Here is a 26,789-nt window from a genome sequence, read left to right as displayed (position 1 = left end):
CAATAGAAATGACAACTTCCCCGTAAATATTTCCTAAAATGAGAATTAATATAAATTTAATATTTTGTTCTTTTTGTGAGTTCTTTTAAATTAATTTAACGCATTATTAACGTCTTCATTGGATATTTAAAAGAATTTATAAAAATAATAAGAAGTTAAAGCGTTCATTGGCCTTTAAAGGGTTAACAGGAAATGTTTAAGTATCACCCTCAAAAAGTTCAGGAAGTTTAGGCTTTTCTTTTAATATGAAATGATATTATTTTCATACAAAAAAAATACATAACAAAGAATATAAAAGAATTTTCTAACGTTAGAAGAAATCGACAAACATTTAAAAGAAACATCGCTCATAAAAAAAACCCTTCAAATGCATTTCAAATGGCACACTTCAAGCTTGGAAAATAAATGTCAAACATTAGAAAAGAAGCCTTAGTCGTTGAAACGAACGTCAAAAATGGTAAGGAAGACGTCAAACGTTAAAAGAAACTTGAAACATCAAAAAAGAAATGTCAAAGTTTTGTAGAAGATACGAAAGAAAATGTTTTTACTGAAAACTATTCTCTGAGAATATTCATGGAATTAATAACATATGAAAAAGTGGCCAATTCTACTTTTTTTCAATCGCCCCACATAAATCCTACATCTGTGTATAGGGAAGTTTTATTACTTCAATATCGTCGAATGAAAACTTGGAAAAATAATTTCTTTTGAGAGAAAATGAAAGTCAAAGTTTTGAGGTTGGAAACCTTGATCCTCCAAGTGTTATTACAAACCCGAAAGGGTTAACTTTCCCGTAAAATCTAAATATATGTAATTAATCAAGATATGTCCAAGAATTTATTTAAATTATCACAAAATTTGATTTTTAAATTGTCTTGAGGATCAATTATTTTTCAATCAGCTTTCATCTGAAATTAGTCAATTTTTGATCAATAATTCATCAATTAAATTGAATCACATGATCTGACTCAATTAATTTATCAATTATTGATCAAATCCTTAATAAATCTGATTGATTCAATCAGGACTTAGTGCTTATATGCTCAATCTTGACTTTTTGAATTTACTCACGTAGGAAATGGGTTAATTTGAAAAGAAAATCTCCTCATTTTTACCATATTTTGGCACTACTGTTGGAAAACGTGGGACTTCCTTAACTGAAGCTTTTGGCAGAAAACCCTCACTGTAGTCCCCAAGAACCCTTTCGTTGAATAATAAAATTAATAAAAGAATTTTTAACACTTTTTGCAGCATTTTTATTTTGCAAGTTGCTTCGTAAAAATCAGCTAAAACACTAAAGATGAAGCGAAAAAAGAAGTAAATTTTAAATATGATTGTTGACTTAAGGGCAGCTGTGTAAATAGATAAAAAAAAGAATGAAGAAAAGCAATTTTAATTCTTTATTAAATATATTTCTCTTCATTTTTTTCCTCAATATAATTTACTTAATTTCTGCAATATCCATCACCTTCACTGAAAATATTTCTCTCTTCTCTCTCGCTCTCTCACTATAAATCTATAACTCATTTATTTTCTTGTAACTAATTCCTATAACCATCATCATTCGTTCTTCGTTTTTTTTTCTTACTTATTTGACATCACATAGATGGAATGCATTGATTTCGTCTCACGATCGCCCTTCTTGTCTTTTCTAGCGCCTCTCATGTTGAATTTTTCTTTTATTTCTATTTTTTCTACTATTTTTTAAATAATTTATTATTCTTTTTTTTTTAATATTTTGTAGTAGCTGAAATCTTTGTTCATTATTTTGTTTTTCATTTTTTTTTAAATATTTTTTTTTTTATTTCTTTATTTCACCTATAAGGCCCATTTCTTAAGCAAAAATTCTTTTGTCAGTTGTTAAGTTTATGCTCTGTGGTTTCCACTTTGTTTTTGTTTAATGTTTTTCCCAACCATTTTGTGACCCTCTCAATTCATTTGAATATTTAATTTTTATTATATTTATTTTTTTAATTCTATTTTTGTGATGTGAAAATAGTTTTTCTTTTTTCTTTTAATTGAAAATTCTTTTTGTTTTCTGTGAAAGTTTTTCTGTATGAAATTTTTCTTTTATTGTTGTTTTCGTCAAAATAGCAAATTTTTCTGTTTTTTTACTTGTGTTTTGTGGAAGGCACCATTTTCTCCTTATTTCCTATTTTTGTTTTTTGTTTCTACAATATTTTTTATTTATTTATTTCTTCACTGTTTGAGGTCATTCAAATTTCTATTTCTTTTTTTTTATTTAGATCCAAAAAATATTTTTTTACGTCTAATGTGATTTTTTTCATTATTTTTTATGCATTTCTTTATTATTTTGTGGATTTTTTTAATAATCTTTTTTTACAATTCTTTAGAAAACCGAAGCGCAAAGACACAAAATGTTCTATTAGTAATTAATTGTTTTTTTTTAGTGTACTTTCATTACTAATTCGGTTAAGTTTATTTATTTCTTTATATTTCTATTTTACGTGTTTTTTTTAAACTTATTTTTCACATAATTCTTTCAGTTTTCAAAGTGAAAAATCACAAATTAAAGGGCACTTAAAATATATCTGCGCTATCTTCAATATTTTCTTTTTTTTCTATAATTATTTTTACGTTTAATTTTTATATTTTCTTCATTTTTCTTTTCAAATCAAATTCTGTATCATTTTTTTTTAGTTTGAAGGTTAATCTCTGAGACTGAAAACTTCTAAAGGTTTGAAGATGATTTATTTATTTTTGAATGTTTTTTTTTGCAATTTTCTTTATACTAAAAAAACATTTTTTTATTTTTTGTTTATTCTATAAAATAAATAGCGAAAGTGATGTCTTTTTTTTGCATTAAATTCATTCAAAAATCTATATATAAAAAAAAAGCCAAAAAGTGACTTGAAAAATTCAACAAATTCCGCAAAATTTTCCACAAAAACAAACAATTTAGTAAACTAATTAATAAATAAAAAATAATATAATATTAACAATATTTTATTCAATAATACTCTCAAGATGCATTTGGGAGTGATGTCTCACAAAAAAATTTACAAAAATACACATAGGGCGTTTTTTTTTTAAGTTTAATTCTTAGTTTATACTCTAAAGATAGAACAAAAAATTGAGAAAACATTTAGAAATAAAAAAATCAATAAATATTAATAACAATTGTGGTGATATCTTAGGTGATAAATACAAAAAAAGAAAAAGAAAAATACTCTAGAAAAAGTAGTTTACATTAAGAATTTTTAATTTATCAACAAATTAAAAGATTTTTTAGGATCTTTATTTAGTTTTTTTTTGTTTTAATTTTATCTAACACGAAAGTAGCAATAAAATGCACATGGTTGCATATTTTGTGAACGTTGATATTTTGTATTTGAATTAAAAATTCATTGGAACGAAACAAATAAATAAAATATTGCCAAATTTAAAGGCCTGAAGAAGTTCCCAAAGAAGAAACGAAATGTCAGCTAAATTCAATTAAGAACCCATTAAGATTTGTCTTTTGTTGTTGGATTTATCCTACGACTTTCCTAGGATTTCATTTGGAACTTCTTCATTAAAAGAAGAAAGACAAAGACTTTTTTTTTTAAATCTAAGTAGCTTATAAAAGTTATAAAACATTATTTTCCGTTGAAATGCATAAAGTGAGGTTATGTGTCCACGCGTAAAAAGAAAGTACGTTTGAAAAAAATCGTTTTTAACCTGTAAAAAACAGAGTGACCACTATGTCTTTAAGTCCTTAACCGGCTTAATTGCTAGATAAGTCCTTAACTTTTAAGCTCAACGTCACAAAAAACATGGCGCCCGTGTTGAGATTATTGCTACTTAATAAAGAAATAGAAACAAAAAATTTTTATAGTCAATTTAACAAGTTTTTTTCTTAAATAATAATAGAAATCTAATTAAATAAATACTGTACAAAAAATCTCTTTAAGTATCATCGTTTTTAGACACTCCTAAAGTTTAATTTGTTTTTGTTTTATAGTCGCGCGCGCGGCACAGAAAGTGAATTCATGTGCTTTTCTTTAAGGAGAAATTTACTAAAAATTTCTTTTATAGTTTTTTTGTTGTTGGTTTTTATTAAACTCTCACATAAGTAAATTTATAAAACTAGTTTTCTTTATTTTTCTTTAAATAGTTTATGCATCTACAATTTACTGAAAATATATATTTTGTTTAATAATAATCTTCCTTCACAATTCTCTAAAAATTTACAACAACAGTTCGGACCTCTCTTTGGAGAAGTTACCTACAATCAACGATATTTTTCTTTCTTCCCTTCATAGCTCAACATCTTTAGTCCAAAATAATCTCTCTCTTCTAAAGGAATGTTCCTTTTCCCGCCTTTCTTTTGCGTATAAATATATAATTTTTGTTTTTTTTTGTTTTTAATAAATGCAGCAACAAGCTAATAATTTATTTATTTTTTTCTTCTATTTAAATATTCCATTTTGTTCATAGATTTATATATTTTGTTTAAATATCTTTTCCTTTTTTTCTCATTTCGTTAATATTCTTCCTCTCGTAACACAATGTTGCTCTCATTTGTGTTTCTTTGTTGTTGTTTCTTTTCAATATCAATTCATGAAAATATCTTAAGTAGTTGAATGTTTTTTTTTTTTAAAGTTAAAAACGATGCATAATATTTAATAAAGTTTTTTTCCAAGGGGAATTTTAGGGATTTTTTGTTGGAAAGTTTCGTAGAATTTTTATTCTTTTATTTTTTATTATTTTTTGTTTAATTTTGTTTTTTTTAAAGTTTTTTTATTGTTACATGGGGGGCTAATAAATGCTTAAAACTTTCTGTTTAAAACGTTTCATTAAACGAAAGTTCATTAAAAACAATAAAAACTGCAAAAGAAATTTTTAGTTTTTAATAAATAATTAAATAAATCAATAAAAAACGTGTGTAGTCGTTTTATGTCTCCCTGTTTCCCCTGTGTCTCCCTGTTTCCCCTGTGTTTTTTTTTTTTTTTTGCTGTCAGTGCGCCTATTGTTTAGAGTACTGGCAGGCTAAGTAGCCATTGCGGCAATGCCTCGGTCCGAAATCAACTCTACGAGTTGAGGACCTGAGGGGTGGAGGTGGGTAAAAAAAAAAAAATCAATAAAAAAAACCATAAAAAAGTTCTTTTTATTTATTCGAAAAAGGCGTTTAAATACAAAGATCAGAAATAAGTCATTTATAATAAATAAATAAATTGTTTATTTCTTTCAAAATTTCCTTTTTTTAAGTTTTTAATAAAAATTAAAACATAATTTTAATTTTTTTGTCATTTGATCATATTTTGCGACCAAAAATCTCTGAAATTTCAAGGATTTCTTCTAAAGTTTCAAGGATTTCTCGGTCGCAGTATACAACCCAACTAACACAGAATAACTTTGACTTTTCTGACTATTTATTAGCGTTAAATTATCGTCAAAAATGGTCAGAATTTAGTCATTGGTAAGTAAAGTCAGTAAAAATTGAGGCATTTTAAGTCATTTTGCAAAAATCAAAGTTTCCCATTTCTACGTTCTTTCCGTGGAAAAATCCCCAGTATTCCCCTGGAAATGTCCATGGAATTCCCGCGAGAAGTCCATTCTGCGTTGCATCGTTGTCAGTGAAAAGGTAAAAGTTTCTTCATCTTAATTTACCCTCAAAGTTAAGTTAGAATTCTTGATCAACATTGAAAAGTTTTGCTAAAAATTGAGAATTTTCTCGAGAGAAAAAAACAAAAATAAACTGTACAATGAAGGGGTACAACTACACATCTACATTGGAATATTTAAAAAATTAAATAACAATTTGTAATTTTATTAATTATCTTGTGTTTTGTGTTTTACTTAAATCTCTTGTTTTTTCACTAAGAAACTAGACTTTCTGGACGGATATATCCATATTTTTTGCACTATATTTTCCATTTTCTTTAACACAATTCTTCACCTAGTCCTAGTGCTCAAAGCACTATTTTTTTATTCTTCTTTTTGAGTTTCCCGAGATGGGGCTTCAGTAGGGGATTGGCATGAAATCCCCATCCCGGGGGCAAGATTCTGAATTATGAGGGGCTCTCTCGTTGCCATAGTCAGCAAAATGAAAAAGTTTCAGAGCTTGAAAGGAGCCATCTTTCTTTTTTTTTCGTCGAAATCAGTAGCAGATCAGATTCAAACAGGTGACTTCAAACAATCCAGAAAGGTAAGAAAAACAAAGCATTTTTTTCTGCTTTCTCCTTACCCTTCAATTTGACTAATTTGCTGACAATGGAGACGTTTTCGTGTGCTCAAGTGCAAACACGACGGCGAGGCTGCGACGTATCCCAATGGGTTTCGTCGGAGCCCCGCCAATCTCATTGATGACTCTTACTAAGCAAATGTGAATTGAATTCGTAGACATTGTTGCACTGCTCACCGCATATATTGCACTTCCACGGGTTACTCTCACTGTGGCAACCCTTGTGCAGGAAGTAGAGTGTCTGATCTGGGAATTCAATGCCACAGAACAGGCACTGGAGGTTCCTTTTGCTCCTTAGTGCTAGAAGCTCATTTTCTGGGCCTGTGGACGTTATGGCGCCATTCGATGTGGTTGCAACAACGGCCGCTTGGCCATCTGGCGGTGAAACAGCTAAGGGGCCACCTAGTGATGTATTCTGGTTACTCATTGTGGCGTTGTTGTTGTTATTGGTGACACTACCATTGCGGGATGCGCGACTGGAGGCACGGGCACTAATTCGCCGCTTGAGATCCTCGCGCAAAAGTGACTTTAGGGGTGAAACCTAACCGAAACAAAATTTGAAAATTTTTTAGGTTAGCTTGGGCTAAAGTTTCAAGGGTATGGTTTAACCACAATTTATGTGAAACAAATTCACTTTTTGTTGAGCAAAATGTATGAGTATTAACTTTTTTTAATATTAATCCGTCGATCGGTAAGGATTATTCGAAATCTAATTAAATATAGTTTCGATTGTAAGTCGAATTTTGTAAATTAATCCCTTCGTCTGATCGGTATCGACGAATGTTTCATGAAAAGTACTGATTTCTCGGGGTTGGACATCCCCCTGAATCAGAGAAAACACAAAGAATTATACAAATGGCGGCAATGGGCCTTTTTATAGGACTGCGTAGGAATTTTTCAGGAAAATCGTCCAAAAATGGAAATAACAGAGTTTGTGAAATAAAGAATAACCGAAAAACCGTTATTATTCACTAATATTTTTGAACTGTCAACTGCCAACTGTCATTTTTACAAACCTTTATGAGCGACGTAAGGCTTGATGAGGGCACAGAACTATCCCCGGAGTTTGAAACCGCAGTTTGTGTTGGTGACGTTTGTTCACTAGGTCGAATCTTTCCTTCCGCATACTCATCGTTGGTGTTAGGTTCCTATTTTTGTTGCAACAAATTAGTTCCGAAGATGAATAAGCGCCATTTTGTTTAGTGAAACTTACCTGCTTGATGGGAATGAGGCTGATGGACGGCGTTATATTCCCTTCTCCTAGCATATGGCGCGAACTCTGACCCATACTAGGCATTAAGGAGTGCGAACTTGTGGGTGCATTGGAGTTAGAGTCAGCGGAATGTGGTGAAGACGGAGAGCCACCATTGGGGTGACCAGACGACGGACAAGGCTGGATCTCAAGGCCAGTTGAGTTAGTGGGCGCCGGGTCGCCCTACAAATCAAAATTTTGCATTTTTTAAAATTCTTTGAGGTTATAAAAAAATTTAAATTGAAACAAGGATGAAACATGAAAGACGCCATTACACAACAGTAATACATACAAGAGACATGAGCTTACCGCAAAGGTATCAGCGTTGTCAGCCATGGAGATCTCAACGTGGGGTGTTAGGAAGTGCATAGGCGGTGTGGCATTCTCAGCAGATCGTAGACTATCCCCACTGTCGCTGTACGTTGGTGCTGCTGCAGCCACAAGTTGTGGCAGCAGTTGTCCGGCATTTTGTGAATCGAGGGCCAGCAAGAGGGAGGACGGTGCCCCGGGACCTGGATTATCCAGATCAATGCCGTGCCTATTGAAGAAATGCACCCTAAGGGACTTCATAGTGCCAGCACGGTAGCTGCAAAGTGGGCAGGTCTTTACGAGATCATGCTGACCCACATGTTCATTTTGGAAGTGGGCTCGCATCGCAATCTGCCGCTGGAAGCCGCGATTGCAGATTGGGCAGTGGTATGGCAAGGTTTTCGTGTGGGTTGTAAAGTGCTCCGCTAGGTGGTCCTTCCGGAAGAATCTTCCCAAAAAAAAAAACAAATTAGTTTTCAGTTTAAATTGCAACCGCCATGGTTTTGTATTAAAAAAAAAAACAAAACAAAATGGCTACCTCTTTTGACAGACGCGACATTCATAGGGTTTAACACCTGTGTGACGCATCTTATGGCGTCGCATGTTGGCGCCATTGGAGAACTTCATGTTGCAGACGTCACACTCAAAGAGCTTCCGGTGGTGCCTAGCCTCGGCGGCAGGCTGACTTTCGGGTTCACTCTCAACGGGCGGCGGTACCGTTGGGGCACTTTGGAGTGGAACATCGGGTTTTACGGCGGGCGGCGGCGCAGCCTTGCAGACATGTGCCAGGAGCAGGGCTCGCGATTTCGTCTCGAAGGCATCGCAGCGCTCACACCGTAGTAGGAGGGCACCGTCGCCTGAGTCGTAGTTGGATGCACTGACGCGGTCGCAGCTCTCGGCGTCGTCATTGGTGGATGGCGGCTCAACGGCAAGGCTCAGCACTTGGGCTCCGCCGCCGCCCGCAGAGTCCGCCTCGCCTGACATTTCGGCCGCCAGATTTTCAGAGCCGCCGCTGCCGCTACGTCCGCTTCTACTGCAAAAACAAAATGTTTCTCTTAACCTCAAAATTCAAATAAAATCCGTTGTAACATTTCATCTTTTTTTTTGCTCTTTGCGCGTGAAAAACAATTCAAATTCTCCCTGCATCTCGTGAAATTGCCCAAGAGCATAAGAAGATAGCATAAAATGTTGCATTACACGCAACACCTCAAGAGCACACCATCAAGTGGGCACAACCGCCTCCAGAGCTGGAGGGTTCCCCGTTTCGGGCGGAAGGCACTGCCAATCACATTGCCCACGCACGATCGCGCCCTTGCTCTCGATCGCAAGTGCACTTCTTAAGTGAGAGAGAACACACTAGAAAGTTTCTAGTGTGTAAAAATTAGTTCAAATTTCCAAAGAGATCTCGCGCGCGAGTAAAAGAAATTTTTTTTGAGGACAGCCGCGTTTTCTGGCGCGCACGCCGCTCTGTGGCTCTCTCTGGGCGCGGGCACAAAAATGTGGGGCGCGAGAGAAGGTGCTCCAAAGAGACGGTTGCACTCTCAGGTGAGAAACCTGGAGGGGGCTCTGGAACAATGCGGTCAATGACCGAACTACTTTACTTGGGGGGTGACACCCCCATTCTTATTAGCTGAGAAATCAAGAAAGGGTTCCATCTTGAAATTTTTTTGAGATTCTTTTTAAAAAAAATTTTGAAAGGTGATTTGAAAAGTTAAGTAAATTGGTTAGAAGTACTTCTTAGTAAAATAAATTCTGATAAAAATCCCAGGATGTAAACAGGAAAACGTAGAACGCTGCATAAAGTTCTTTTTAATCAAATAAAATGTAATTTGCGGGGTCAAAAAATCCATTCAATATTAAACGTCTTCTCGTGATCAACAAAATCAATTTATGATCATTACTAGCTAATTAATAAGCGCAAATTAAATGTTTTTCATTATTTTTTACGAAATAGTTCATAATTTTCCCAATAAAAGCGTTTATCCTGAACATACTGCGTGGGGTAAAAATGTTCAATGATTTATTAAAAGAATACATAGGGTTGCTTTAGTAAAATTTTTCGCTCTTGAATCCATTTTTGAGAACTCTAAACAACCCATTATATAAAACCGTCAAAGGTCTGGACAAAATCTTATTTTTTTGCACATGAAAAATGAAAAGGAGGTTATGTTGGCACGAGAAAAGTATGTCAGAAATGTCAAAAAAAAATGCTCCTCGTGGTGACATCTTGCAAAACCCTCCGCACTGTTTTGAGCCTATCTTTAAATGATTATCAAGAGAACTGCAAAATGAATAAACTCCTTTCCTAATAAACTGATCTATTTTTTTTAAATGAATTTCCATGATTTTCGTATGATTTCTCTATGTTTCCCTATTTTCATCTTCCTTCATATTAACGTGGTTGTATCCACACTGTAGACTTATTGCTACAAATTTCAATGGGAAAATATCATTTTATGTAATTTTTAAGCTAAAGAAAAAACTTGTGGCACAATTTACTTTAATACAAAATTATCGCATTGAGCACAAGTTACAATTTGCAGTGGAAAACATGCTCCAATTTGCCGGCATGTACCCCAAATTGTCCGCCTTCGCGAGGTTCTCTGACGTGTTTTTGTGCCATTTGCCCTAAATTGGGAGGCAGCGCAAGAAATGGAGAAATCAACCAAGAGAGACCTAAAGGTTTTTTTTTATTCAACTTCATACAGTGGGATTCCCCCACACTTGAGAAATCAAAATCACATGCTGTGCTTGTCTTTTTGCTGGTGCGACACTCTTGCACCTCCCTCATTAGCATTTTTACCTGCATTTCAGGCATATATCGAGGTTTATTTGGAGGGAAAAGTTAACCCTTTCGCGCGTCCATTTGATCATTTGGCTAATCCCAAATGTGATTTTATTTTTCAATTTTAAATGAATATTCAATTATTTTTTCAAATAGGAAATACGTTAAGTTTACGTAGAAGACGTTTAGACACTGAAATATCTTTTCAAAGCATCCACAGAATAATTATTATTGTTCATGTGGATAGGAAAGGGTTAACAGAATATCTCCCTTATTCTCTGCTACCCCATCTTGAGATATTTATCTGAATGAAAAAATATTCAGCTGATTCGCAAAAAGGAATCAAAATATTCCTCCTTTTTAGAACATAATAACGAGACACAGAATAAAGATGAAAAGCACTAGAAAGTACTAAATTCATGCCTCATAGTCCTTAAAGTACTGGAATCAAAAGTAAAAGTACTAAATTCTATACGAAAAAGTATTAAATTCAAACTAAAAAACAGCTATTCGGTTTGTAAAAGACTCAGATTGAGGAACAAAAATATAAGAAGTGCTTAATTCAAGTCTAAAATGTACTAAATTAAATTCTTAATGTATGTACTAAATGCAAGCATCAAGCGTAATAGATTCAAACTGATAAATAGTTCTTCGATTATCAGTCCTAATAAGGCTCAGATTAATAGGAAAAACTTTAATAAAATACTAAATTCAAGTCTAAAATGTACTAAATATCAGCTTTAAAATTACTAAATTGAATCCCAAAAATACTAAAAGGAAAAATCAAACGTATTAGATTCAAACTTAAAAATAGTAGTTTCATCATCAGTACTAAAAAGGCTTAGATTAAGAAAGACTTTAATAAAGTACTAAAATTAAGCCTAAAGAGTACTAAATTTATGCCGAAAAAAAGGTTTTCGAATTTCAATCCTCAAGTCTCAGATTAAGGAGAAATTATTTTTAAGTACTAAATTCAAATCAAAAATGTACTACATATCAGCCTTAAAATTACTAATTTGAATCTCTAAAATACAAATTGAAGCATCGAACGAATGAAATTCAAATTGAAAAAAGTTGTTCAGCTTTTAGTCCTAAAAAGGTTCAGATTAAGGAGAAAAACTTAAAAAAAGTACTAAATTTAAGCTTAATAAAGTACTAAATTCATGCCAAGGAAGTACTAAATTTTAGCCGAAAAGTTATTCGATTTTTAGTCCTCAAAACTCTAAGATTAAAGAGAAAATATTTTTAAAAATAAGTACTAAAGTCCATTCCAAATATTACGATAAATACTCCTTGGCCCCATTTACCCCAACACCTCTCATCTGTCTCGCTACCTCTGAATCCGTCTTTACTTCTGGAATTTATCCGTGCGCGAGAGAACTTCAAGTGGTTTCTAATCTGGTTTACTTAAGGCCCCCATTTTTTTTCTTTTTAAATTTTCAATTTAATTTCTCTGCCACCTCACAAACGGTCGCTCTCTTTAGTGCGGTGTTTGCCTATGCCTCAGTTTATTGGTCAATTTGGTGGTATTTGACACATTTTGGTGCGCCTCGAAAGTCATCAATTTCGCGCGCGCGCACACACCAAGATGATGGCGTCTTGATCTTCACTAAAATACAACTCTTTATGGATTTTCCATTCGCGGATTGCACTTTGATTGTCTCGGCGCACCGTGAGAGACCGCGGTGAGTGTCGTAATTTCGGTGGAGGTGGATTTTTCAAGAAAATGGGTTAAGTGTGCCTCACAAAATGCACCAAAGTGTGGGTCTCTCTAATGGAATTATGCAGTTAAAAACATTGTGCAAAAGAGCTCCGATGCCAAACCAATGAAGTTCATTGAGTATGTGGAATGAAAAAAAAGAGAATAAAAACCTCAATCCCGGATACTTAATCCACTTAATTCCCATTTAAGTCTTTATTATGCATTCGAAGGGTTTTTTTTTAAATTCTTAATCCACATTTCATTGATTTAAAAACTTTCACAGAACTGTGAACAAAGTCAATTTGCAAATTTTTTAAGGAAATTCTGCCAAATGATTGATTTATTGAGGTGATAAATGGATTAAGGGAGAGTGGGGCTATTTTAATCATCTCACAAATGTATCTCTCAATGAATCATCGTAGATTTGCTCCTCACGTTTGCTTTGTGTAAAAAAGCACATGATGCATATGCTTCAAGTGAAGGATAATTAAAATTTTCAGAGCTAAAGTAGAATTTTCCTTTAGATGAAAAGGAGGCTTTTAAAAAACATTCAGTCATAATTCAGCCTTACTTAACTTAAAAACTTAGCTTTGAAAACTAAAGCCTGATTTGAGAAAATTTAAACCACTAAAATCTCAACACTAAAAATGAATAAACTCCTTAACTGTACTACTTTCTCAATATTATTCACGCTTATTTCGTTGTATTTAAATGAGAAATATATTAATTTTGGGGTTTTCCAGCATCTTTCACGACCAATTTTACCCTAATCTCCCCTATTGGACAAAATTAAAATTTTTCATTTCTATTTTTTTTTTAAGTTGGAGTGAAACATGTGGCTCAACGGTGGGATTCGATTTAACAATTCTCAACGTATTACGCTGAATCCTTGACAATTAACCTAACCTAATTATTAAGAAAACCAAGAATTTATCACATTTTTCCCCCAATTAGTACAAAAAAAATGAATTTAAATAAAACAAAAAAATCCTCCAAACATCCAATGTGAATTGCATTAAAAAACCCCCTTGGGGGAAATCTTGCCGCAGCTGAAGCATCCAATTTGCGCAATTTTGTTCAAAAATCGTGGCATCATTCACAGATGCATCTCGCGCTTATTTATTCCATTCACCCCTCCTGAGACGCGACTTTTCACCTTTTGGGGCCAAACTGAACACCTGTTGCCGTATCCAAAGTCCGACCTAATTTCTCTCGAAAGAAGAAGAAAAAAACGTTTAAAAATGATTTCCGTTTTTAACAAAGAGAATGAGATTTTTTCTCTCCCTTTATGCCGAAGATTAAGAAATTGTGTCAATTGGGTTTTGTGAAATATCTCTCAATGCTCTTCGTGTTGTGAAGACTCTTCTTGAGTATATCTCAATGGCCATTGAGATGATTTGTGCGGGATAATTGATTGGTGGGTATTGTTATTAAGGAAAATGTGGTTGGAAAGTAAAAATTCAAAAAGGTTTTGGAGCTTTTTTGCTAAGATTTTATTGCATATTTTTTTAACCCTTTCGTGTCTATTGGGACAAGAATTAAGCGTCAAAACATGAAACATTAAATTGTTCGATTTAAAATAAAATCAATTATTTTTCCAAACAATAAAAATAGGAGCAATTTTCATACAAGAAGTTAAGGAAGACGTTTTAACCCTTTCGCGTTTTCTCGGTCATACGTTGACCCGAACATGAAACATTTTATTTTCCCATTTTTTTTTAAGAATGCATTTGTTTTTCCTTTAGTAAGAAATACATGAAATTCACGTAGAAGAAGTCGAAGAAGACGTTTTGCCGGGATAAAAGAGCGCTTGTTTCAATGTTTTTGGAATGTTTCACAAGCCAAAGATCTCGTAACAAGAAGACTAATTATTTCAATGTTTCATGCAGATGTGAAAGGTTGATTATGTAATTTTTCCAGAAAATAGTTTGAGAATGAATTTTTCGTTTTCTGTCAAATCTGATAAAAAATGATTAAAATTAATGAAACAAAACAAAAATTCTTTAAGAGATAGAAGCAGTAATTTTAACCTAAATAGCACAAATTTCAAAACAAATGACGCAAAATTGAAGATTTTTTTAATGAAAATTATCTGTCATTATGCATAGAAGTACTACGCATTTACCCTTTTGCGTCTTTGTGAAACATAGAACTATTGAAACATGGAATAGTTTTTTCGCAATATTTATTCTATGGATGCTCTCAGAGAACATTTCTCAGTCATAATATCTTCTTTGGCTCATTGACGTAATTTCAATAAATTTCACCTTGGAAAGACAATTAAATTCATACAAATTCGGTAAAAATAGATAATGTTTCATGTTTAGATTAATGTATGACCCAAAAAAAACATTAAAGGGTTAATATTCTTTAAAATCTTCCTCTTTAAATTGAAATGTCTCAGTCAGAATAATTAGTCATCGTGTTTCTTTTTCATTAATCCAACAAAGTTCGTTTTGCGTGCAAGTTGGTTACTTTAAGAGCAACACACAAGAGATCAATTGGTGGGTTGGCCATCATCTCTCCTTGTGCGCCAGAAGCCACCAAAGAGCCAGAGGCTGCGGATCGCCCGCGTTTCTCTCGCACCGTGTGGCCGGAAAAATAGGTCGGAATGTCTGACAGTATACAGTTATTATCGCGCATTTGAATGAAACCAGTCGTTTTCGCTTCGGAAAGTGGGACACTCTTTGGCTGCTTTGCTGCCTTGCGATCGTTTGCGACTTTTTTTTCTCTCTCTCACTCTTGGCGTGTAAATTTCGCGCTCGCGGACTTTTTCGTGGCTCCTCCAGCTGGGAGATGGCTCACAAAGTCCTCACGGGACGTCTGGCATCTGCTTCAATATTGATTTCCGGTCATGTGTCTGTGGGACGTGCAAATGGCGCACAAGGATGCCAATACAGTAATGGCGGAATGTGAGCGTCTGTTCTAAAAGGAACATAACCTCACTTTTCCCAGAAATTGCTTAGAAAATTTATATAGAAAAGAACAGAATGTTTTTGAACGATGTTTACAATAGATGAAGACAAGTTAATCGTTCATTGAACTTGACAGATAACTCGTAAGGCGATTTACTATACATATTACTCACAGATTTATTGAATTTTGATAATGAAATACGCAGCATTTCAATTAAAAAAAAACGTTTCTGAACTTTTGAACTTCCAATACACAAGAATTCTGTACTATAATTAAGAACTTTTTATTCAAAATTAGTACTAATTTTATTAGTTTCTTTCGTTCTATTTTTTTTAATGAACAATCCTCAACCTTCGCATTGCATATCACGTGAATAATGTGCGGACATTTTTTTCTGTATTTGCTTGTGCACAAAACAAAGTGATTGCGTTGGACTCTTTTTTAGCTGAGAAATTTGCATAAGTAACACTTTCCCTTATCAGCCCCGTGAGAAACGGTGGAAAAAATATCTCAGAGATAAGAATTTGCTGTTCAAAATATTGCTTAAGCATTTCCACACACAAAACTCGCGGGGATTTTCTTTTGGCGTCTTGTAATTCAACAAAAATCATGGCCGATTGTTTGGTTATGAAAGGTTTAATTGCTGAATTATACGAGATTTTTGGGCAATTTTTGGTTAATGGATTTGTTCGGTAATGATTTTTTCCTCTTAATGCAATTTGGTGTTTTTTGGATTAATTTGAAATGGAAATAGAAATCAAGAAAGACTTCTTTTTTTAGTACAAATACGTTTGATAAAAATTGTTTGATATGTACTAAAATTATTTTGTCTATGAGAAAAAAGGCTTATTTTTTAGTACAAATACGTTTGATAAAAGTTTTTTGCGTGTACTAAAATTATTTTATGTCTAAAAATTAAGCTAAATTTACGAGTAGAAACCCTACTTTTTAGTACAAATACGTTTGATAGAAGTTATTTGACATGTACTAAAATTATTTTGTCTAAAAATCTCGCAAAATTATGCTTAATTTACGAGTAGAAAGCCTATTTTTTAGTACAAATACGTTTGTTAAAAATATTAAACGAGTACTAAAATTATCTAATAATCTCGCAAAATTATTTTAAATATAAAGCATATAAGAATATACGAGAAAACTAAAAAAAAAAGATATTCCTGTTCTAAATTTTCGCAGTATGTTTTCAAAATCTAGAAAAGTCAATTTTAAACCAAAATTATAAAAATTTGTACAGAAAGTACTAAAACTCTTCCATAAACAAAACTAATTTTATTTCTATGAAAATATTATTTGTTATGCTTTATTTAAGCACAGAAAATCAATGAGGGAAATTTTCCAAGGGTACTAAAAGAAAATATTATCCGTGCCTTTACTAAATTGTACTAAAACCGGAATAGTTATTGTACTAAATGTGTACTAAAATATCTTTCTTACTCATTAACATTGCAAGAAGAACTCTTAGCTATGATTCTTTGACTTTGTTTCATTTTATCTTCAAAACTCAAAGGCATAAAAGGATTAAATTTACATCAATTTATCAAAGAATTAGGTGGAAAAAAACTTCTCAAATTTAATTCTTTCCAACAAAACATTTTCAGAATCAAATTTTTTTAATCCATTGACATTGAATAGGAAAAGTAGAAGGAAACTTGCACAAGATTTTCCACCGAAAAAAAAATTCAACAAAGTGCGAAACTTCTCAATTTTCAATTTATTTTTACACCCAACAACGGCGACACAGTAGTTAATATTATGAAGCAATTGAAATAACATTATAATTCTATGCAAATTTATTTCACGAAATCTTATTAAAATGGCCTCTTTTGCGCGATTTTTTTTCTAACCAATCTTCGATGAATAAATTAAATGTTATAAATTGATTTATTTGAATTTATCTTTATGTGGCTTCTGTGGAAGGGAGGGGGGTTCTTCTCTTTGCTCCTTGATGGTATTTTCATCATCATCTAGCCCCGAAAGTCAACAAACTCAATTGCAATAATTAATTTGAGAGACTTGAGTGCTGCCAAATTGTACATTTGAGCACAAAAAGGTAAAATGAGAGAGAGAGACGAAATTGGATCAATTTCGTGCTGAAAAGTACAAGAAGCTGTGAAGAAAAAAATCTCATGATGGAGAAGAAGAAAAAAGAGATCTTACACCAGAGCGTCGGAGGCTAGAAAAATTCAATTGGACGTGGATCGTGAAAAAAATAAAGAGATTGATGAATGCGCAAGAGTTGGCCAAGAGTGGGAAAAGACACACCTTTTTCGCGCGCGTTCTCTGCAATTGACACAAATCCACGAGCGCGGCGTTGAGTCTTTTTTTCTGATCCAGAAAGTGCACCAAGAGTTGTACATAAGATGCTGGTGGCAACATGCAGTTGTAGAAGCTCAATTGAGTAATTGTAAAAGGTTGAATTGCCATTAAAATTGAGAAAATTCACTCAAATTGGTCTGTTTTTGCATTTTTTGAGTGGGGGGATATTTATCCAGCTTTATCCAAAAGAAAGTTGAAAAATCATCTAAAATATGTATTTTGCTCGACTTATTTAAGAAATCTTAAGAATCTGAATTTTTTCCTAAAAAACCTTAACTTTTTTCTTAAGGAATCTTAAGAAAATTTAAAGGAACTTAAGAGAACTTAAAGAATCATAAGAAAACTTAAAAATCTTAAGAAAACAATTTAAAGAATGTTAAGAAAACTCAAAAGAACGAAAAAACCTTAAGGAAACTTAAGAGAATTTACAGAATCTTAAGAAAACTTAAGGGAACTTAAAAAAAAAGCTTAAAAGTACTTAAAAAAACTTAGAGAATCTTAAGAAAACTTGAAGGAACCTAAGAGAGTTTAAAGAATTTTAAGAAAACTTAAATAATCGTAAGAAAACATATATCTTTCTTAAGGAATCTTAAGTTTGTCTGACTAGTAAATTTCACCCAAACTTAGAGTTTCATTAAGTTTTCTTAAAAGTGTGTTAAGTGTGTTAAGTTTTATTAAGATTTCTTAAGGTTTCTTTAGAAAAAACTTAAGATCTCATAAGAAAAATTTAAGATTTTTAAGTTTTCTTAAGCAAAACCTAAGATATGTACTTTCAGTCAAGCTGAATCGGGATAGACGCATATTTTTCGATGATTTTTTCTGATAATCTTCGGGCTTAGAAATTCATAAAAACTTTAACAAATAAGTATTTTGCTCGATTTACTTTAAAAATCTTAAGTTTCGCTTAAGAAAACTTAAAAATCTTAAATCTTTCTCAGAAAATATTAAGTTTTTTTTAATTCTTAAAAAAATCTTATGAAGACTTAAAACATTCTTAAGAAAACTTAAAGAATCTTCAGAAAACTTTAAGAATCTTAAGAAAACTTAGGTCTTTCTAAGGTTCTGAAGGTCTTTCTCAAGGAATCTTAAATCTGTCTGAATATAACAATAACGACGGTTATTATTAAAAAAAAATTGATTAGCAGTGTTTTATTAAATTTATCTAAAATTTTCAGAGAAATTAAGCAGAAAACTTGAGGCTTTCTTGCATTTCGTGATAATGTACTAACTTTTCTCATTCAAGATTATAGATTCAACCGATTTAACGGATTAAAAAAAATCAAACTAAAGTTTATCTGTCAAAATTGAATTCAAATTCAAACCGTTTACAAAGGAATTTATTCATTTTTCAAGAAAATCTTTCTTGAACATCCTCAATAGATATTTAAAAGACAACAGAAAATTTTTCAGATTTTTCACAAATATCTAAAGATCGTCTTCCCAAAAACAGCCGCAAGACCCTCAAAATAAATAAACTCCTTTTTCCACTTGATACGAAAGTTTTAGGCAAAGTTTAGTGGCAAAGAGAAATCAATTTGGCAAAAAAGAAGTAGAAAAACCTTAAGAATGATCTCCCTTCTTCATCCCATATTTTTCTTTATCCGGTGTTTTGGGTCCGTTAATTCCCATCCGTAGTGACACATTTTGGACCACCAGTGCCGCATCCGGAGCACGAGGTGCACGTGAAATTCGGCCGAGCGAGTCGAGAGCTGCCTCCGCTGCCGACTGACCCAAATTCACGCAGCGCAACGGGTTCCCTCGGTGTCTTGCGTCCCGCGTCAAGAAAGCGCAAGAACTAGTTTCTCGATCCCTGAGCCACGCCGAGCTCTTCACACACAACACACAAACCAACAACCAAGTCATTGAGGCACTTTGCTTTGCTCTTTTTTTTCTGCACAAGACTTTTGTGAATGAAGAGATTTGTAAAAATAAAGTTTTTGTGCGCGCGCGGTCCAAGACTGGATTTAGAGGTCTTTGAACAGAATTTTACTGTGGACGGTGTAAAAATGAGAAATTTAGTAACGTGTGATCCCCTGATGAGCCATAATTACAGATTTTATTGAGCTTAATTGGATTTGTGGCTAATTAATGATTTTTTTTTACAAACTTTAGAAGCTAATAAAACTCAGCAGTATAGAAGTTTTTTATGGTTAGAATTTCAGCAAAATTCAAATAAAACGGAGTTAACCCTTTGACGATCTAAGGGTCATGTTGACCCAAGTGTGAAACATTATATTATCCTGAATTTAAATTAATTTAATTGAATTAATTGAAGAATTTCTGGGTGAGAAATTTCCGTTGAGAACATACATAACTAAATATTGTAATGAAGAGATCAATGTTTCAATGTTTCATTATTTCTCTGTTTCACTTCAACGCAAAACGATTAAGATCGATAAAAAAGAGCGACTTAAGAGTTGCAAAAGGGTTAAATAATAGAGGAAAATGAAATAGGGTTGACAAATTTTAATTTAAGACTTTATAGCCTGATTTCCTTAAAGTTTTCTATGATTGTTAACGTTGTTTGAGGTATCTGTGTAGGGAATAAGTTAAGTCATTAAAGGGTTAATTTAACAATCCTGCCAAAATGTTAAAAACAAACTTAAAAAATCACTTATTTTACAAATTTTCTTTAGATTCATTCACAAGTAATAAATAAATTATTAACCCTTAAACGACCTTCTGTGTTGTCCTAATCAAAACTTGGAAAAAAAATGACCGGTAAATTTATTAAATTACTGGATTATTTTTCAATGTTTTTTCTTTCTTTTACATAGTCGTGAAAAGGTTATTTTGTGATTACTAAACCATTGCAACAGTTCAACCCTTTCGCGCCCATTGAGACACCTAATTACGTACACACACTTTAACTTCGTAATTTTTCGTAAATGTTTCCTGTAAGTTTCAAAATAACTTGTGGTAATGAAAAGAGCAAGTGTTCAATGTTTCACGTGGATACACAAAGAGTTAAGTTGACCCAAACGTGCAATATTTTTTTAACACTGAATTTAAATTTAATTGTTTGTTTTTCAGAATTCTAAATACGTTAGATAGAAGGGATGAAAAAAGTTTTGATTGAGAAATATTCTCGAAAGTATTTAGATAATAAATATCGTGTTGAAAAGAGGGAATGTTTCAATGTTTCAACCGACTATGAAACAATCACAATGGCCACGAAAGGCTTATACTGGTTACAAAACAGTCATGGCAGTCACGAAAGGGTCACAGAAATGCCCAAAAATCTTCAAATAAAATATTTTAAGCAATGAGTTCTTTTTGGTTAAACAATCATGTTCTCCTTAAAAAAAATGCTTCTGTAGGCATATAATAAGAAGTAATAAAATTTCTCTCAATGGCACTAAAATACTCATCTCATTTCCATACGCCACCGCACATGTAAAAAGAAAAAAAAATGGAGAAAAAATGCTAAAATTTCCATCTCACGCACTGCAAGATCGCGCAAATGTATGGTTGTATGTGGAAGTTGAGACCACGATTGAGATGCAGAAGGTGTGTGTGAACTGAAATGAATCCCGGTGTGTGAGCAACATCTCTGTTTGTTTTTCTTGCCGATTGAGACAAAAAGATAGCGCTCACAGTGACTTTGAACTGCTCGTATGAATTTTGATTTTTTTCTTTTACAATTTAAAATGTTTCAGTTAGAAAAACAACAAAAATCTTAAACTCGCATCAGGAAATAGCTTTGATGTCCCCTTTTTCATTGACTTCTTTTTTTCGGTTTGTTTTTTAATGACCAAAAAAGATGATCTTGCGCCATGTTGTGGGGGGAATTTGCTTTACGATTTGTGCCTTGATTTAAATTTTTCTTTCCAGGGAGATTATTTGAATTTTAAAGATATGCTCTTGGATCTCTCGGACACGTATTTTGTTTTTTTTTGTGCACCATTTTGAAATAATTTTTTTGCGCAATCGTTGGTGTTTGGAGGTGTTTTTTCCTCTGCTTCTCTCAATCAAATCTTATACGAGCTAGCAGGTGTGCTGAATCAGGTGAATTTTGCAGGTGAAATCGAAAAGAATGCACCACATTTGTGATTTTTTCTATAACGAAGGGATCCCTCAAAGGGTGATCATTCAGGAGGAACTACCCCCAGGAACCTCATTCTCACACCCCACACATTTTTCCCTGCAAGTCCTTTAACAGGATCACCCGAGTTTCAAATAAGAGATCACGAGAGTGAGAATGACTCTGTATGTAGCGCTCTCATGTGGTTGTGCTCTCTCGCGGGCTCTCCAACTGACACACTGAGCCGGAGTCGTTCAGGTGACCTCTTTTTCGTGGCGCATTCCACTCGCGAGAGCGGCTCTCCCGCTCTCCAATACTCCAGCAGAGATTTCCATTCGTGTGACACAAATTGGTGCCCTCCCCGCTCCTCCCAGTGCGCACACACCGAGAGAGCTGATCTCCATGCCCAAAGAGAACTCGCGCGCGCGATCTTCGCGGTGGGACTTTTACACCATATTCGCCAAACATCGGTGGGAATTTTCCCAAAAAACCACCAAAAATGTGAATTTTTGAACATTTTTGAGAAATCTTTTCAGCAACTTGAAGTGGGAATAACGCAATTTTTCGTACATTCTTGCAAAATTATGCATTAATTAAAAACTTATGCGTGGTACATGTAGCATAAAATTGTTTCTTTATTAACAAATAATTTTTGGAGTATTTGCTAAGAACTCTAAACTTATATTTTCATTGCTGAGTGGGGAAAATTTTAAAATGAATATTTTTTTTTTCAGAAATAGAAAACATATCACTAAGAAATTACAAATAAATTAACCCTTTCGTGACAATAAGATTAGAATATCGATGACAATGGGATATCCTTACATGGTATAGGCTGACGCAGGGAGCGATAGAGTCAGAGGAACTAATCAGAATTGATTTATTTCTTTTTTAATCCTTCGAGGACATTCCTGGCCAAAGTGGCCAATCCGAGTTTTTTCAATCGTCAAAAGATTAAAATGTATTTAACATTTCGTGATAAATTCTTCATCTGTGTATAGGGAAGTTTTATTACTTCAAGATCGTCGAACGAAAACTTAGAAAAATATTTTCTTTTGAAAGAAAATGAAGATCAAACTTTTGAGGTTAGAAACCTCGATCCTCCAAGTGTTAATGACATTTTTGTATAAGGGATGAAAATGTGTATTAACAACTTTCCCCAAGCAGCACAAAATTAATTTTCGATCAATTTTTAAACCTTTCGCGTTCTCTGTTTCATAGTTAGACGTTGTTTGATACAAAATATTTATTCTCTGAATGCTTCCAGAGAATATTTATTAATCAAAACTTATTCTTGGGCCCCTTCTCCGTAAATGTAATACATTTGTAGAAAAACAATTAAATTAAGTAAAATTTGGAATAATGAAATGTTTCACGTTTGAGTCCACGTATGACCCAATGGACATGAAAGGGTTAAGACTCAGTGGACGTGAAAGTGTTAACTAAATCCATTCGGATTTTGTTTAAACGTTAAGACTTCTCTAAATCAAATAAGTACAAAAAAAGTGAACAAAATGTTAATCTCCAGCCATAAAAGGGTTAAATGGAAACATTCAAGGATTTATTAAAGAGGATAAAAAATGAGAAGAATTTAAACTTTTAATACAAAAAACATCCAAAATGGTATTCAGCAACCTCAATGATTGTGAAAAGGGAAGGATTATCGATTAAAATAAAGTAAAATATTCTAAAAATAATCTATTTCTTTCGAATTTGAATTGAATTCGTTGATATGATTCATGGTACAGGGTTGATGTTCAAATAAAAACGCACGATTAATCCCTAAGTTTTTTTTTAAATCTTTAAAGTCTTTGCTGAAGGCTGAAGCTTCCTTATTTGCTTATTAAACGCTCTACAAAAAGACCTAAAGAGCTTTTTGTACGTCACATTTTGCACTCTGCAGTATAAACTGTACAATAAAAAGGGTTCTAAATTAGTCCAGAATGTCTCGGGAAGCACTAAATATCCGCCCCAATTGGACTTTCTGTGTGCTTTTGCATGGCAAAATGTGCACGATATGTACTTGGGGAAGGGGGATGGTGAGGGTGGGAAAATGTATATAGCATGGGGTGTGGAGGAGAGAGAGAGCAAAAAGGAAAATGGGAATGGGCTTCTGTGTATTGATCGATGAGGAAAGTTTCCTCCACAGAGAAATTCCAGCGACATTGAGGCTTCTTCAAATTAAAGGGACAGCGCGTCATTATTTTCCTCCCTTGAACAACCCTCAACGGAGCTTTTTCTCTTTTCCCCCTCCTTCCCCCCTTTGAAGGTCTTCCTGGATCCATCCTTGAGATTTCATGGGAATACATGGGTGGGAAAATCGACAATATTTGGCTTTCACTTTCACCCTCTCTCTCTCTCAAGTTGAATTTTCCGACAATTTTCTCGCTGTTTATCTGCCAAATCATGCCCCATTCGCTGGTAGACAGAGCAGAAATTCTTCCAGATTACAGATAAAAATGGCGCATCTTATCGGTTTTATTTTTTCTTCTTATCAAACCGCGTCCCGTAGTCCCGGTATCTTTGTCGGATGTGCGCTAAACTGTCCCTATCGCATTTGATAAACATTAACGATATACTTTTGATTACTCAGAAGATTTTTAAAGGGAAATTCGAGACGTTGGAATGAAAATTTTTTAAATTTTATTTGAATTTCATTTGAAAATCTGTGAGGAGATCTTTCCCAATCAGCACAAAATTATTCTGTTAACGAACTTTTGAACTCAATTAGTAGATATCTTACCCAAATAGCAAATATTTAAATTTTTTCAATTGTTTTATTTTTGATTCATTTTTCTACATTTTATTCTGTACATTTTTTTTAGTGTTTCTTATATGTTTCAGCCTTAATTGTTTTCAGATTTTTGTCAGAAATCGGTAAAGGAACATTCAATAATGTGCCTGAATAGAGCTTAAATATAGCAAGCTGGCAGGTAGATTAGGGAAAGACCTCAATGCAACCTAAACTAGCAGTAATCAAACGCAAGTAGAAAATATTTAAATTCAACCAGCATATGCATCTAGCTAAACTAGCAAAAATCTTATCCATATAGCAAGCATTTGAACCAGAGACCCAAGCTACGACTTGTCAATACTGCTTCTGCTAAAATTTGGCTAGTTCTAGGTTGCTGTTGCTCAATGTCGGCCATTTTTTTCTAGCAAGAGCTGCTCCTGCTCCATTATCAAATTGATCGAACTGTTCCTGCTTATGGTGATCTGTGATACATACATGTAACATGTATGCAACAGACACAGTGTCAGATGGACGGTTATAGTGACAGCGAGAGTGCCCACCTCGTGAGTGTTTAAGAGTACCGTGTCTGTGGGGATCGGGAGGGCCCAGGGCTCAACACTACTCAATTTATATTAGCTTTCAACTGCTCAGATTTTCTTTGCTCTGGTTTTGGCTGCTTAAAGTCAATTTTTCTTAAAATTTGACTGTTTAAGGAGCTATATAGTTCAGATTCTGAACTATACGAACAGATTTGTCAGTTTAATTCAAATCATTTTTATTATTTTATTGATTGAGTATAGGTAGCATAAAAATGTTATTAAACATTTCATCTTCTATTTCATAAAATTTTCTGGTAAAATTCTAAGACGACAATATCTTATCATCATCTGGACAATATGAAGTTATGTCAATCCGGATACTAAATACGATACTGCATAGATCCATTTGTCACTCAAAAGAGTTAATTTTTCAAACAAAAATTCAAACAGACAAACAACATTTGTGAATATCTAGAATTCAACTCTGTTTTTGGGGATGTATCATCCCCGGTTTTCATGGAAAATCCCCATCTCCCCGGGAGAAAGTCCTTGAGGAGTCATGAGGGTGTGCGTGAAAGAGCCATGTCCTTGAGCTGCCGAAAAATCGACCAGCACAATCCCAGAGAGCTAAGGGATGCCATGGGTGGTGCGAGTCAATGTACTTGCGAGTGAGGCTGGCTGGTTGTGCGTGCGCCGACGCTGGAAACCATTGGAAACTTCTCACATAACCCAACATTCTTCCGTTGCCCCCGCACCCCTCCGCGGTGCCCTTCCCCAAAGGTCACCCTCAGCTATGCGGCTTCCCACCCCCGATGAAAAAAAAAACCTGGGGGGGAAATTACCTTCGGATTCTCTGGGAGAAACGCCTCACTGGCCAGGATTCCTCCTCAATCTTGATGTCAATCCTGGCGTTTTCGTTGAGGGTGGCTATTTCGGCGACTTATCAACGGTTACGACCGTTTTTCTTTTGCACGTACACACACACTTGGTTTTTTTTGTGGTGGATGAATTCAAAAAAAAACCTTGTCACTCCCTACAACTCCTGACGTTTTACTAACAAAAAAAACTAGGGGTGTGTGGGGGTGTTTGCTGTCAAAATGAGTTGTCAAAAAAGTGTCCGGCACCGAACGTATGGTGCAAAGTATGGAATCAATGAAGTCCTTCAGGCGCAATGGGGTTTCGGTTCCACGGAGGCGCCATTTCGGGCGTCCCCGCGGCGCCCCCTGGGTGCACAAGGAGGACAGTGCCGGCCACTGGAGCAGACGCACCGATTGAACCGTTCAGGAGATAACATGATTCTCGCGAGACAGCTATCTGGCCTAATTTTGACGGTGTATTGGTTTCTTACTCGCGGTCGGTTCGCGCCTCTCACAGCCACAGTATCCAGCGACACACATTTATTATCCAAACGCAAGAGGTTGTGACTCTCACAATCACCACACAAACTCTTTTCTCACAACTCGATCGTCTTCGCATTTACTCCACTTTTTTGCGCCACTCTCTTTCGGCCACACTGCGGCTATCCAGGTGTCCGCACAGTTCACACACTTCTTCTTTTTTTTGCTTCGTGCGCTTTCCTTCTGATTTTTGTGGAGCCACCAACGGCATACACACAGCACGTACAGTATGAGAAATTAAACGTGGAATGGGGTGAACAGCGGGGCGGCAAGGATGGCGCGCTGTCCCGATTCGCCAATCCGCCCGAAAATCGATACTTTCCCGAAAAATACACACCAAAAGCGACTTGACACTATTTTTTCATGAGCGGCCTTCATATGGCAACGGAACCTACGAAATCGACAATCCCTTTCGCGCGCGCGCGCCAAATTTTTGTCCCTCATACAACTCTCCCGCTGGAATGGTATTCGCCCCCTTTGTCACACACAGCACAGCCTCTTGAATCCTGTTCGCCCTACTTTTAGTACCACCTAATGCTACTCTCTCGTTTCTCTCGCAGAAGGGGAGGCGCGATCGCGATGTTGTCTCGAGTGAAGCCACACGACAACT

The 26,789-nt window shown here is 34.3% G+C and overlaps 1 protein-coding gene across 2 annotated transcripts; it reads right to left on the bottom strand.

Moving 5' to 3' along the window:
* Positions 1-1,377: 1,377 nt before the first annotated feature.
* On the bottom strand, positions 1,378-26,789 carry LOC129794795 (zinc finger protein ztf-16). Of its 2 annotated transcripts, none has more exons than XM_055835661.1 (6): positions 25,625-26,789; positions 8,287-8,781; positions 7,749-8,196; positions 7,401-7,622; positions 7,204-7,335; positions 1,378-6,728 (listed from the first exon to the last, which is right to left on the bottom strand). In XM_055835661.1, the coding sequence occupies exons 2-6, from the start codon at positions 8,730-8,732 to the stop codon at positions 6,303-6,305; spliced, it is 1,674 nt and encodes a 557-aa protein (XP_055691636.1). In that variant the 5' UTR covers positions 8,733-8,781; positions 25,625-26,789; the 3' UTR covers positions 1,378-6,302. The 2 variants fall into 2 exon arrangements, with proteins under 2 accessions (XP_055691636.1, XP_055691637.1); XM_055835662.1 differs by having other exon boundaries at positions 8,287-8,778.

The sequence above is a fragment of the Lutzomyia longipalpis genome, chromosome 4 (assembly GCF_024334085.1).
Source record: "Lutzomyia longipalpis isolate SR_M1_2022 chromosome 4, ASM2433408v1".
In the NCBI taxonomy this organism is placed as follows: domain Eukaryota; kingdom Metazoa; phylum Arthropoda; class Insecta; order Diptera; family Psychodidae; genus Lutzomyia; species Lutzomyia longipalpis.
Note: the sequence above shows the minus strand (reverse complement) of the source record. Positions and strands in the feature narration are given on the sequence as shown.

What these genes read in the sequence shown, in the direction of transcription:
- LOC129794795 (XM_055835661.1), bottom strand. Translation starts at nt 8,732, where the DNA reads ATGTCAGGCGAGGCGGACTCTGCGGGCGGCGGCGGAGCCCAAGTGCTG. An exon ending in ACAACGCTGATACCTTTGCG is followed by an intron (nt 7,623 to 7,748) that starts GTAAGCTCATGT and finishes TTTGATTTGTAG; the next exon opens with GGCGACCCGGCGCCCACTAA. An exon ending in GCCTCATTCCCATCAAGCAG is followed by an intron (nt 7,336 to 7,400) that starts GTAAGTTTCACT and finishes CAACAAAAATAG; the next exon opens with GAACCTAACACCAACGATGA.